The sequence below is a fragment of the Alexandromys fortis genome, unplaced genomic scaffold (genome assembly GCF_014885135.2).
Source record: "Alexandromys fortis isolate MF-2015 unplaced genomic scaffold, M_Fortis_MF-2015_v1.1 scaffold_120, whole genome shotgun sequence".
Taxonomy (NCBI): domain Eukaryota; kingdom Metazoa; phylum Chordata; class Mammalia; order Rodentia; family Cricetidae; genus Alexandromys; species Alexandromys fortis.
The window spans coordinates 2,998,892-3,012,285 of record NW_026067999.1 but is presented as its reverse complement, the minus strand read 5'-3'; the positions used below and the strand labels follow the sequence as shown (position 1 = coordinate 3,012,285).

The 13,394-nt window shown below is 41.9% G+C and overlaps 1 protein-coding gene across 4 annotated transcripts in view; it reads left to right on the top strand.

Annotated features, from left to right (window-relative positions):
• Window positions 1–13,394, top strand: part of Bmx (BMX non-receptor tyrosine kinase) — a 61,437-nt gene that overhangs the window by 30,025 nt on the left and 18,018 nt on the right. For 3 of the 4 annotated variants that reach the window (XM_050160669.1, XM_050160666.1, XM_050160667.1), the window contains exons 8-13: window positions 792–848; window positions 3,471–3,542; window positions 4,457–4,510; window positions 8,738–8,792; window positions 9,092–9,171; window positions 12,338–12,465. In XM_050160669.1, coding sequence (XP_050016626.1) covers window positions 792–848; window positions 3,471–3,542; window positions 4,457–4,510; window positions 8,738–8,792; window positions 9,092–9,171; window positions 12,338–12,465 — 446 coding nt within the window. The remainder of the gene's footprint in view (window positions 1–791; window positions 849–3,470; window positions 3,543–4,456; window positions 4,511–8,737; window positions 8,793–9,091; window positions 9,172–12,337; window positions 12,466–13,394) is intronic. The other variant, XM_050160668.1, reaches the window with a different exon arrangement.

The window sequence follows — 13,394 nt, the reverse complement described above, 5'->3', positions numbered from 1 at the left end:
GGTGGGAGAGGTAACTTGGCGGACCAAGGGGCCACACGGCAGGGGAGAGCCCACAACAAGTGAGGGACAGACTCACCATGCAGGCAGAGCAGAGCTTACGTGGGAGTTTTATTAAGATAAAGAGAGTGGAGAGAGGGAAGAGTGGAAGAGCAAAAGATTAATACAGAGAAAAAGAGGAGAAAGAAGAAGAAGCAAGGACCAGCCTGCCTCTTCAGAAGAGCATCAGAATAAGAGAGCTGAAATAAGCGGAGCATGTCTTTTTGGTTTTTTTTGTTTGTTTGTTTGTTTGGTGGGTTGGTTGGTTGGTTGGTTGGTTGGTTTGGTTTTTCGAGACAGGGTTTCTCCATGTAACAGTCCTAGCTGTCTTGGAACTAGTTCTTGTAGACCAGGCTGGCCTTGAACTCACAGAGATACTCCTGCTTCTGCCTCCCAAGTGCTGGGCAGAGCTTGTCTCTTAAAGGGACCTTTTGCACCTGCATACAGACAATGTAGTGAGGTAGCAGCCATAGGTCCCTGGGCTGACCAGGGCACTGCCAGGGTGCATCCTGCCAGGTGACAGGGGCCAGCATAACTCCTGGATCCTAATACCTTCCTTCTTTGCTGCCTCAAACTTCAGCCCCCACCACACTGTCCACTGTCTGTTATTCTGACAGATGTCAGCTTCCCTGCAGAGCGCTACCAATGTCTATCTCTACGCAGAGAAAATGCAGAGCATCTCTCTGACTCGTCGTTTATCTTCTCTTGTGCTCGTATTCCTTGACTCTTCTCATACTCATTATTTTTACTTAAAGCAAATGCCTCACTGTACCAATGATGCAGCCACAGGGTCATGTGGAACTTGAAACAATGTAAGTACTATTCCACTGGATATAAATGTCTTTAAATATCATCACGGTCCTTTTCACTAGTTTCCAAGCACAGTGTCTATACCTGATTACTGAGGAAAGGGCTGCATTTGTTCAACTGCTGCCCAGTTCTCTTAGAGATCTGGACTGGCAAGATGCTCAGTGCCTGAGCATTTGAGTTCCATCAGGTCACCTCTGATGCTCCAAGTTCAATCCCAGGTCTCACATGGTAGAAGCAGAGAACTGGTTCCTTTAAGTTGTTGCAAGTTGGTCCTCTCTCTCTCTCTCTCTCTCTCTCTCTCTCTCTCTCTCTCTCTCTCTCTCACACACACACACACACACACACACACACACAATAAAAGCACAGGAAATGGCTAAATGGCTTTGCCTTTTTCAATGAGAGTTTCTTACAGAGAGGGAAGGCAAAAGGCTCTTTTTGGGAACAATACTGGTTGAGCAGGTGGGGAGGAAGCATTTTAGGATTTGAGGGCATTTAGAATTCTTTAGACATTTCTTGAAACAAAGCCAGAGGACTGTTTCCTAGCCAAAGTACTTTGTCCCTGTGAACTGTAGTTTAGAAAAAGAGGTGGGTCATGAAGGCAAATAGGAAATGGGTTCTAAATTCCCAAACAAAGCAACCCTTGGATTTCAGGAGGAGGCCGACCCTTCTTCATGCTCCTAACACCCAGAATGATGAGATAAAATGATGGGTGGCAAAGGACTATGCAAATCTTGCTGCTCCATCTGTGTCCAGATGAATCGTAAGTTCAAGACTTTCAGCTCTAATCAACAGAGAGGAAAATAACATGCTTAAGCATACATAAAGGAGAGAATGCTCGTGCATGCTCAAGAGAAGCAGCGCTAGTCAAGCCGGGTGGTCTCCTGATCCAGGTTGCCTGCTGTGTGGGACCTTTAAGTAGCAGTTCTCCTTTGTTCTGAAAGGAGCAAAATGTCAAGGTCAAATAGTGAAGACCTATCTCAAACAAATCACGCTGTCACTTATCATTCGCTAATCGTGCATTTATTAATGCACTGTCAACACAAAAGAAATCACAACTGTCACCGGGCAGAAAAATTTGGTTTGGAACCATATATGAGCGCCCGTGGCCCAGGGACACAAATTGAAGTCACTCCAAATTCAATGTTCTGATGACAGCAATTTCATTTGTTTTGTTCAAATGTTGTTCATTTATTTGTTTTGCTATTTTGTTGTTTCTTTGAGACAGGGTTTCTCTGTGTAACAGCCATGAACTTGCTCTGTAGACCAGGCTGGCCTCAAACTCACAAAGATCTACCTGCTTCTCCCTCCCAAGAGCTGGGATTAAAGGCATGCAACACTAACCTGACTCGTGAGGTTCTTTTTAGAAACAGAACAAAGAACATCAAAAAGCAAAAAGCTTTTCAAGTGCATAGGTGGAAGCATCAGAGATAGGGGAAATATAATAAAGGGGAGGGCCTATGTTCCAGGCCTCAGATATTACTGTTAATCCCACCAGTGAAGAATAAGACCACTACCACAGTTGAAAGCCAAATTTGAAGCAAACTTTAACTAAATACTGATCAGGTTGACGGACTCTCTGACCAGGTCCATCTCTCAGTTCCCAGAAAATGGCCACGACTCACACCTTGTAGAGGCTTAAAAAGGCAGCCCCACAAGGCCACTCTATTTCCCAGCAGTTCCAATCAGAGGCGAGCATATATCCAGACGTATTTCCTGTCTACTCCCTTCCTCCCTTTCCCCCCCTTCTACCTACATCCAATCAGGAGCAAGCATACATTCTAATGTATTTCCTGCCCACATAACTTCCTCCCACCTGTGATCAAGCACATCCATTGCAGGTGTATGTGGGTCAAAGAAAGTTGCTTAAGGGAGAGAAAACATAAATAGCCTCCAACATTTAACTTTGGTTCTCACATTACCTAATGACAATTTAGCTCTAGGGGTCGTGGAAGCTAGTGGTTATTAGGTCTCAAAAAAATCCCATGAACAAATGGCTCAGGTGCCTATTAACATATCAAAGCAGACAGCAGCTGCTGCCTAGTCTCCCAGCATCACTCAGTACCTGTGGCTCCTCCCAACACTTCTTACCCTGGTCCCCATCCCAAATCTCTCCCTTCCAAGGAGAAGCTTCTACTTCCCTTCCCTTCATCCAGCTTTTCTTTCTTACATAATGCAGCCAGCTGTCATTTTTGGGTACGCCTCTCTTGGGTGGCCACTCATCTCTTGCTCTTCTTCCCCTCTCTCCTCTCATGGTCTGGTTTAGTCTGCCGGCCATGTTCAGCCCGGACTCTTCCCTCTGCCTGCTTTCTCCCTTATAACTACAATGAAAATCTTCTCCAGACTTCAGGAATAGTCATGTCCTCCTCATTTTATTTCAGTTTTTCAGTGATCGGTTAAGTAAATACATTACAAAAGGTTTGCCTGTCAGTCACAAGGATGTTTGGTCATACACACCTGAGACAGCTAAATCAAAATTAGGTTCTGGGCCTGCAGCATCCCAACCTCTCCACAATTACTGATGTTCTAATCTGTTAACGAGCCTTTGCAGCAGGGTCAGTAGAAGAGCTGGCTGATTTCCAGGAACTTTTCCCTTCACCATAGTAACCACCTCTCTTTGTTTGCAGTGAGGAAGATGCCGCCAGCAGTCACCACGAGGAAAGAAATATTGTATATCACAACACCTCAAAGATGTCCTGGTAAATCCCGTCTAGATACTACTTTATCCTCAAATTTTACTTCTGTTTACAGGAAAACTAACCAAATTTAAAATAAGTATGCAATGAGGCTTTATATACAAAGTAAATATAATCCCCCCCCCCAAAAAAAATGTCCATGTAGTTTGCCTCTGAATTTGTAGGTGGGTCTCATTGAGGATTTGTTGGTTCCAGTTGCTCTCACACTGATTGTTCCTATTGATCACTCATTATGTACTCTGGTATTATGGTACACTGGCTCAGGCATCTCTAACAAGAGAAAAGGCAATGCCGAATAAATGATTCTTCCCTAAGAATAGCTCCATGCACATCGCTAACATTTAAAAATATTATTCCGTTTTCTTTTTTATTCTTATGGGTACGAGTGTTTTGGCTGCATGTAAGTGCATCATATATGTGTAGTGTCTACAAAGGTCAGACGAGGACATTGGATCCCTGAGAATTGGAGTTATAAGTAGCTGTGAGCTACCACATGGGTGCTGGGAACTGAACCAAAGCCTCTGTAAGAGTAGGAAGTGCTCTTAATCACTGAGCCATCTCTCCAGGCATAGCACCAACTTTTTCAAACTTTATACTGTAGACATTTTTGAAGGAGTCTTCATGTGTTTCATAATGATGCTCTTCTGAAAGAATCTGCATAACCTGAGTTCCTAGACGCCACTTTTGTGAAAGAGCCATTCTCTTACTGCACTAGGCATAGACTCAGTTTGTGAATGACTTGCCTTTTCATTTTGCTGCTAGGTTTCCCAAGTGCAGAGAGGACGCTTAGCAGAAACTTCATTTTGTATATGTGCATAAAATAGTAAGAGTTTTGCTATTGCTGTACCAGGAGCTTGGGTTGTTTCTTGGTTGACTTGTCTGTTTGACATTCATGTTGTTTCTGGACTCTTCTTAAGGGGATTCCCTGAGTCAAGTTCATCTGAAGAAGAGGAAAATCTGGATGATTATGAGTGAGTGTTGAAATTCTTATACGTTCTTCTAAAAGTAGAATTAGATGTTTTTGCTTGATGCCTGTAAGGCATCAACAGATGGCTCAGACTTTCGCCGCAGGCTGTATTGACATGGGTAAATTCATGTGAGGCTCTGAGCCATTTTTCTAATCAGCAAGTGGCAATGAACTTGGCTATCAATTACCAATAAAAAGATATTTCCCCTAGTCTGGACCATCTAAATCTGCTGCATATATATTCATTGGCTTTATCATGCTCAGTGTTTTCATTCCATAGATAAAGAATACAATGTTTCTGCTCATTCTTTACTTGGTGGAGCCCTCTAATCCAGGGACTGTTGAGGCACTTGTATGACGTACTGATGGCACACAGCAGCACACTGAACTACTCAGGGTGCAGAATTTGTGTTTACAGAGTCCTGATCACAGAGTGGCCTTATTATTTCCCATCCAAGCTGAGATTCCTGACAGACAGACACATTCCAACAGACCTATGGCGTAAATTGATCTGGGAAAATAAGAATAAATGGTCACCTTAATTGTGTCCTTCGGTAGGCCTAAGGGCCATTAATGTTCTTTCCAAAATTCAGGGTTTCCTGTCATTCTATAAATGTTGACATTATTGTCTCCTAGACTTAAAGATTTGTGTTAAAGAAAGATGAGAATAATATAGCATATTGTATTTTGCACACACTCAATATTAAAAGGACTTTAGTAAGTTTTAGAATTCATATGGACTCTCAGATTCTGCATGCTTATGTTCTCTTTTGAGTGTTAAGCAATTATTAGTTGCATGTAAAGTGAGAAGTTTTACAACAGACCTGTATGTTTCCTCCAATCTACTCTAGTTCCAAGCGTGCCTGTCACGTTAGGGAAGGTGTGATATGTCCTCCATTCCTTCGTGTTACTATTTCTTTCCCACATTCCAGCCTTCTCTTAGTAGTTCATTTTAGCTATGAACTCGATGGCAACCAAGAGTCAACTGGGAAGAGAGAACATTAATTGAAGAATTAATTACCTCCGTCGGAGTGGCCTCTGGGCATATCTGTGGGGCATTTTCTTGATTGATGATTGACAAGTGGGAGGGTCCAGCCCAGCCCAGTGCCACCCCTTTCTTGGCTCTGAGTGCTGCAAGAAAGCAGAAAGCCATGGAAAGCAAGCCAGTAAGCAGTGTTTCTCTGTGATTCCTATCCTGACAGGGATCATTTGCTGCATGACCCCCAACCAGGGAACGTACATCCAAGAAAGCAGAGCAGAAAGGATGGAAAAATTCTGCTTGGTGGCAGGCTTACAGGGTCATGCTTAGCTAACATTTTTATATGCCCCAGTATTACATGACCAGGAAATGGTGCCACTCAGTGGGCTCAATTTTCCTATATCAGTTAGCAAGTAGGACAATCCCCACATGTGTGTTCATAGGAAGCCTGGTCTGAGCCATCATTCAACTGAGACTCCCTTATCAGGTGACTCTAGGCTACGCTAAAGCTACCTAGGACAATGTAGTATATATGCCTTCTCGCCTTTCATGTTCAAGTCCGTGTATCTATACCTGAGCCTTTCATCAATCCACCTGTAGGTATATAGCCCAGAGACGGACTTTTTAAACTCTTTTGCTCACAGGCCTTTTTTTTTTTAACCAGAAAATGTTTTGTGACCCTCCCCCCAAGTATATAGTCTTATAAAATAAATATAGAAACCAAACTTTTACTGTATAAATCATAAAGAATTTTGTTTAAAACCATTCTTTGATGCACCTATAACTTGGCCATTTATTAGAGATGAAAGAAAATTTACTTGCTTATATTACATAAGGAAGTAGACCTTGGTTGAATATCAGATAGTGAAGAAAGAGCATCGTTAATGTTTTACTGAGATATTTAAAAAATATTTTTATATTATTTTTATATGGATGTTTTACCTGCATGCATATGCACCACTTACATGCCTACCACCTAAGAAAGTGGAAAGTCTGCTCTAATGCTAAACCAAATTTCATTGAATATTTTTTCAAATGAAACTCCAGTAAACAGCTCAAACGGCAATTGTTAGGATGAAACATTTCACTAAAAAAACAATGCAAAGTTATACCAGTTTTGCTAGAGAGATGGCTGCAACACAAGGGAGCACTGCCAGAAATACCCAATTTTTTGCACGTTTAGTTTTAAATTAATGTGTACTTGCTACTCTTTTACCATCACCATTTTTGGTGACCCCCTCACATTCAGTTATCCAATCGTATGTGGGCGTCCCAATCCCTGTTTTAAGGATCTGGGTTCTATATCATGTTTTCTAAATGACCTTCTGATTAGCTGTTCTTACACTGAAATGTGAGTTAAAAAGAAAACTATCACGAATACCTCAAGTGTTAATTATACAACATGTATAAGGGTAGAGTTGAAAAAGGCTGCTCCAGATCAGCCCTGTGATCGCTAATCTTGGTTGCCAATTTGATACACCTGGGAAGAGAGAACCTCATCTGAGAAATTGTCCTCTGGCTAGCATTTTCTTTTCCGTCTTTCATTCTTTACTTCTTTCCTTCTTTCCTTCCTTCCTTCCTTCCTTCCTTCCTTCCTTCCTTCCTTCCTTCCTTCCTTCCTTTTTTCCTTCCTTCCTTCCTTCCTTCCTTTGGTTTTTCAAGACAAGGTTTCTCTGTATAACAGGTCCTGGATGTCCTGGAACTCCCTTTGTAAACCAGATTGGCCTTGAACTCACTGAGATCCACCTGCCTCTTCCTCACAAGTGTTGGGATTAAAGGCACGTGCCACCACCACCTGGCATGGCTGTCATTTTCTCAATTGCTATTAAAAAGGAGAGCCAGTACACTGTGGACTGTACCATCCCTAGGCAAGTGGGTCTAAGTCATACAAGAAAGTTAGCTGATTACTTGGTACTCAGGAGGCAGAGGCAAGCAGATCTCTGTGAGTTCAAGACCAGCCTGGTCTACAAAGCAAGTTCCAGGACAGCCAGGGCTACACAGAGAAACCCAGTCTCAGAAAACCACAAAAATGTTAGCTGAGCAAGGCAGCAGAAGCCAGCCAGTAAGCGGTGCTCCTCCACTGGCTTTTGCTCCAAGCATCTTCCTTGAGGTCCTGCATTGGTTTCCTTCAGTGATGGACTGTAACCTGAAAACTGAAACCAACCATTTTCCCATTTTCTCCCCAACTTCCTTTTGGTCATCGTGCTTCTCACGACAAAACAGGATAGCCTAATTTTACAGATGGAAAAGTCTATGGTCAAAAGTGCTAAGAGGCTTGTTTAAAATCAACTATACACGAGGCAGTTCTTTCTAGAACTCAGATCTCCAAACTGGCTGGTCTAAGAATCTCTCCACTTTATTGAACTCTTCAGCTGCTATTATTTCCTGCTTCCATGAATACAGATACCATATAAAATATCAGTTCCCATTCGTTCGGAAGATTGCTTTTCCCTCACGAGCCTTCCCGTCTGCCTTCACTCTTCTGCGCTTCTTCCATCTTCAGGGGTTACCCTCTAGCCAGCTCCTCCGGGTTTCCCAAACCCATGTGCCATTGTGCCTCATCCCCTACTTATTCCCGTATGTGACACTTTAGCTCAAGCCAGAGGGCCACACACAGAGTTAACCTCACACGAGACAAATTTTTTTTTATTGAGCTTCACATAGAAAATAAGACATGATGTTCTTGGCTCATCAATTACAAGAGCAAAGTTTATTTATTTTTTTAAAGGAAAAGAACTCTACTTGGCTTTCCCACATATCTTTGCCTCTTGTCTGGACATCATCTTAGATGTTTATCTCTTCCTGCTCCAAAGAAAAATATCTTAAAGCATTTGCTTTGAAAATAGTTGATATAAAATGTGCTTCTATTGGGTTATTAAAATAAGATGATGGTGTTGAAAGACAACAGTGCTTATCACTGGCCACCATGACTTTCCCACGGGATCACCATTGATCTAATCTCTGGTCCTCCATTCAAAATAGTGGAATGTAGGCTAACTAGAAGTCATCTAGGAGGCCTGCAGTAGCCTCTTCACAATTTAGTATAGTGCAGGCCTCATCCCAGAAGTAGACTGCGCGGTGGAGACTAAGAAGCTGGGTTTTGAAAATATCCTCAGGTTATGCTCGCTGCCCAATAGTTAGGTTTGAATATCTATGATATAGGCTGATGCCTCACTGTGCAGACTCAAAAAGTTGAGGGACAGTTGTATAATTGAAAAATTATTGATTCTCAAATCCAGAATTCTTTTGCAGCTGGTTTGCTGGGAATATCTCCAGGTCACAATCTGAGCAATTACTGAGACAAAAGGTAAATTGTTCTTCTTTTTCTTCAGTGTGTGTGTGTGTGTGTGTGTGTGTGTGTGCGTGTGTCCCATGTCCCAAAAAAGAAAGAGGAAGGGAGGAAGAGAGGGAGGGAGGGAGGGAAAGAGGAAAAGGGAGAAACGATTGAGAAAAGGAAGAAAGCTAAGCTGAGGGACAACCCGTCTTTGTCAACTCTTGGGTAACCTGTTCCTTTGGTGGCATTTAAAGTGGATGGAAAGTATTTTTTCCTTACTGCCTACATAAAAATCACTTTCAAAAATAATGAAAATGACTTGTCCTTTTCAGGGAAAAGAAGGAGCCTTTATGGTTAGAAATTCCAGCCAGGCGGGAATGTACACCGTGTCCTTATTTAGTAAGGCTGTGAAGTAAGTACAATGTAGGTTTACGTCTTTTAGCATCCTTGTGACTGTTGTTTGAAAACGATGACCACTTAGTCATATTTTGAGATGTGACACCACTCTTGAACTCCAGAATTTGGGATCAAAGTATTTGCATTGAATCTAGCCATTAGCTATTGCCTTTTTACCCTCTACTTGCAAACAGCCGTGCTCTGAGTGGCCCTCTCCTGTCCACTCCAGACGATGTGAACTCAACACACCTCCGTACACATTAATTGAAACAGCAGCCTGAGTTCCTTGGTGTCAGGCCCAAGCAGAGCACTTCTAAATAAAAAAAACAAACTTGGCTGCTGAGCTGAGAAGTTCGCCCCAGTGCCCAGTTCTCAATAAGCCTTTTCTGTGGGTTGAATCCTATGCGTAGCCGCATTCTCTGAGTAGCTTCCCTTTCACTGTGGCAGGTGAAAGTTCTAGCTCAAAGTCAGCTAGCTGCCTTGGCATTTCAGGCCTTTATGATCTTGAGCGATTTTCTTCACCGCTTTGGGCCTGAACGTCCTCATTTGGAAGGGATTCGTCATAGTGATTTTTAATGCATTCAAAGCAACAAGGCGGCGTTAAATGAAACAGCAATGGTCACTGCAAAGTAGGCCTGTGACCAGGTGCACATAATTAAAATTACTTCCCACATTCACACCTACAGTGTCCATTGAACAGGAAGCCACAGTATTTAAATTCACCCACCTAACAACAACTTTGAGGTGGCCAAATGTAGACCAGAATCCTTAATTAAAGTGATACAATTTCGTATAGCTTAGTAGCCATAGTTCAGTGACTTTGGATTGCCACGCAAGGGCTTGCGTTCTAATTACTAGCGACTTGAATGTCTTGTAATGTTTTAACAGTGCTCGTAAATATGTACGGGTTTACCTTTTTAAAAACGATTTTGATGTTCACTGAATGAAATAATGTGCATATTAGATTAGGATACTGTCTGGCACATAGTAACACCCAATTAAGAAGCAGTTACTGTTTCTGGTGTTGTTGAAAAAGTACTTTAGCTTCCTCTTACATGCCTGACAAGCCTCAGGTGTGTGAGACTTTTGAGAGCCGCCTACTAAAGTCATTGTCAGCAGAAACCCCCTCCAGAAGTTGGTTTTCTTGAGACAGAGCCTCACTACGTAGCCTCCAACTCTTGAGCCTCCCACCTTTGTCTCCCCGGGGCTGGGATTATAGGCACGCATCTTCCAGAGTTTTATAAGTCACTTTCTCAAGGGCCAGTACCTCTTTTAGTTCTTGTAAAGCCCCTCAGTAGTAAACAAGAAAACTGTTTTTATTTGTCCCTTCACGCGTGAGGAGATTGGGATTCAAAGGGAGCTCTAAAAATGCAGTCTGTGAAACTGAATAAGCACCCAAACTGAAGGTAGACCACCAACAAACAAATAACCAAGCCGTATTTCCTTATAATATATGTGTCTGGGAAACTGTCAGTGTTTTGACGATGGGGTCAGACCCATGCTTAGTTGATTTGGACCATTTAAAAGAAATATTTCTTAACAGCTAGATTGAATGGCTTGTGTCGACGTGTGCCCCATCCCACGGATCATACGTATGTACTTGTAATAGATGATGATGAAGGTATTTTATTTTGAGATTTGTTTTACAGCATACCTACATCCAACTTGAAATAATAGAGTATATATCTTGAATGATCTTACATTGTTTGCCAATACCAGAATCCATGTATCGAATAAGCATATATACTATATTTTACATGGTCACTGGCTGCAACAAATCCAATAACTAGAGAACATTTGGTTCCCTTAGTGTCAAAACAGCTGTGGCCCTCTGGCTAGAGCCAAATGCAACGTCAAATGTCTTCCCTTTCAAGCTTCATTCCCCCAGATTCATTTTTTGAAGCTGATCCAGCAGACAATTATCAAATAGATAAGGAATTAAATGAAAGCAATAGCCTTTTTAAAAAGTAGTTTTGTAGGTATATCCATTTGGACTGGGAAAGCAAAACTCTTTCATGGAATGTCATCAGCTTATACTGACACCAAAAGCAGGTCAGGCATTTGCAGCAAAGGGAAATACCCTCTCTTCTCCTTTCTTTTTAAAATTGTAGTTTTTAACTTGGTTTGTATTACAATAAGAACAATTCATTCATTGATAAATTTGTTCTTGAGTGGCAAGTAGAGCTCGCGTGCGTGTGCACACACACACACATACACACACACACACACACACACACACACACACCATAATCTCATCTGATCTTTATCCGAACCAGAGGAGTTAGCAAGTGAGTGTTAGAACTGGACTCTAAAATCTAAGACAGACGTGTTATTCCTGGTTGGCCTGAGTTGTTGTGCATGAACTCATCCCAATATTCTAGAACTGGAGGAAAAGAAGAAAATGATTTACATGGAAAGCATGCGCAATGTAGTTATTGGGCACAACCTGGCACAGAGCAGACACCTGCTAAACTGATGGTAACAATAGTATTGTTGCTGCTGGGAACGAGGAGGCCTAGATGAGGGACTTAAGCATGTCTCCGTGCTTCTCTTCCTGCGTGCCCCACTCGCAAAGGAGCTCTAGGGTGCTAATACCCTCAACCTAATCACCTTTGCCCACACAGTTTTCTCCCCCATTATTATCGTAAAAGAGAATTAATGTTCTCACATGATCCTAAAGAACTCCAAGGCTCTTAGCCATCAAAAACAGATTCTGTCGATTTTATTTTTATACTCACTAAGGAACAGTACATGAATTTTTCCAAAAATATTATTATAATGAATTATTAAACTGTGCTACTGGAGACTCATGTATGGATGTTAGAGAAAAAAATTGTGCAAGTCCATTCTCTCTTTCCACCATGCGGAACTGAACTCAGCTTGCTATGGTTGGCTGCAGGTACCTTTCTTGGCTTGGCCAGGTTACTAGGACCTAAAGTTGAAATTTTACTGGGCATGAATTTTATATGTGCATAAAGGACACACTGAGTTCAGAGAGGATCCCTCGGCCATCATTACTGCTTGTCAGGGATGCTTGCTGAGAAGCGGCACATGTCGTCTGAATAAGTATCCCTGGTTTCCTGCTCCAACATTTGTCACTAGACTCAAAACAATTATGTGTTCATTAGTTCATCCAAACCTTACTGTTTAAACCTTCTAATGTCGTCTTTCTTCCTTCCTAGTGATAAAAAAGGAACTGTCAAACATTACCATGTGCATACTAATGCTGAGAATAAGCTCTACCTGGCCGAAAACTACTGCTTCGACTCCATCCCAAAGCTCATACACTATCACCAGCACAACTCAGCAGGTAACTGAGTCCAGGTTTTCCTGGATGGGCCCTCACATATAAATGGCCGATTTTTGGATACCATCGATCGCCTTAATATTCTTGATTAATAGGATACCAAGAAATGAGGAGGAAATGCTATCAATTGCTGTGTGGTTCAATTTGTAACTCATGCCTCCTCAAATATAATATGATACACTCTATAAAACTAAAAGGAATGAAGTCAAATAAGCTGAATTACTTAAGATGAAAAATTCTTTTTCTTTAGATTTTTATCTATTTTTAATTATATGCGTGTGCTGGGCAAATGAATGCAGTGCCCACAGAGGGCAGAAGCGGGCATCAGATCCCCTCGAGCTGTGGTTACAGATGGTTGTGAACCACCTGATGTGGGTGCTGGGAACCAAACTCAGGTTCCCTGAAAGAGCAGTACAATGCTCTTAACCACTGAACCATCCTTCCAACCCCCAAAGGAAATTGTTTTAATAAAACTTTATTTCTAGTTTTTTTTCCTAGCCCATAAAAGCAATCTGATTATAAAATTCAAACATTAGAGAAATATGCATTATTGGATGGGTAATCTCTCAACACAGGATGGTGTCAATGATGTTTTGTATATGGACACTAATATTTGTTATATAAGAATCACATGTTCATAAACATTATACTTTACAGAGAAAAGATCAGTATCCACATATTATTCAATTTGTTTTCTTTACTAACCCTGCCTTAGAGGACTTTCCATGCAAATATTCGTTTCTTGTCGTGATCTTTTTTTGTTTGTTTGTTTGTTTTTATTGAAAAAAAAAATTCCGCCTCCTCCCTGCCTCCCATTTCCCTCTCCGTCTCCCTTTTCTCTCCCCCTCCTCCCACTCCTCTTCCCCTCCCCCTCCCCTCACTCCTCTCCCCCTCCCTCTCCAGTCCGAAGAGCAGTCAGGGTTCCCTGCCCT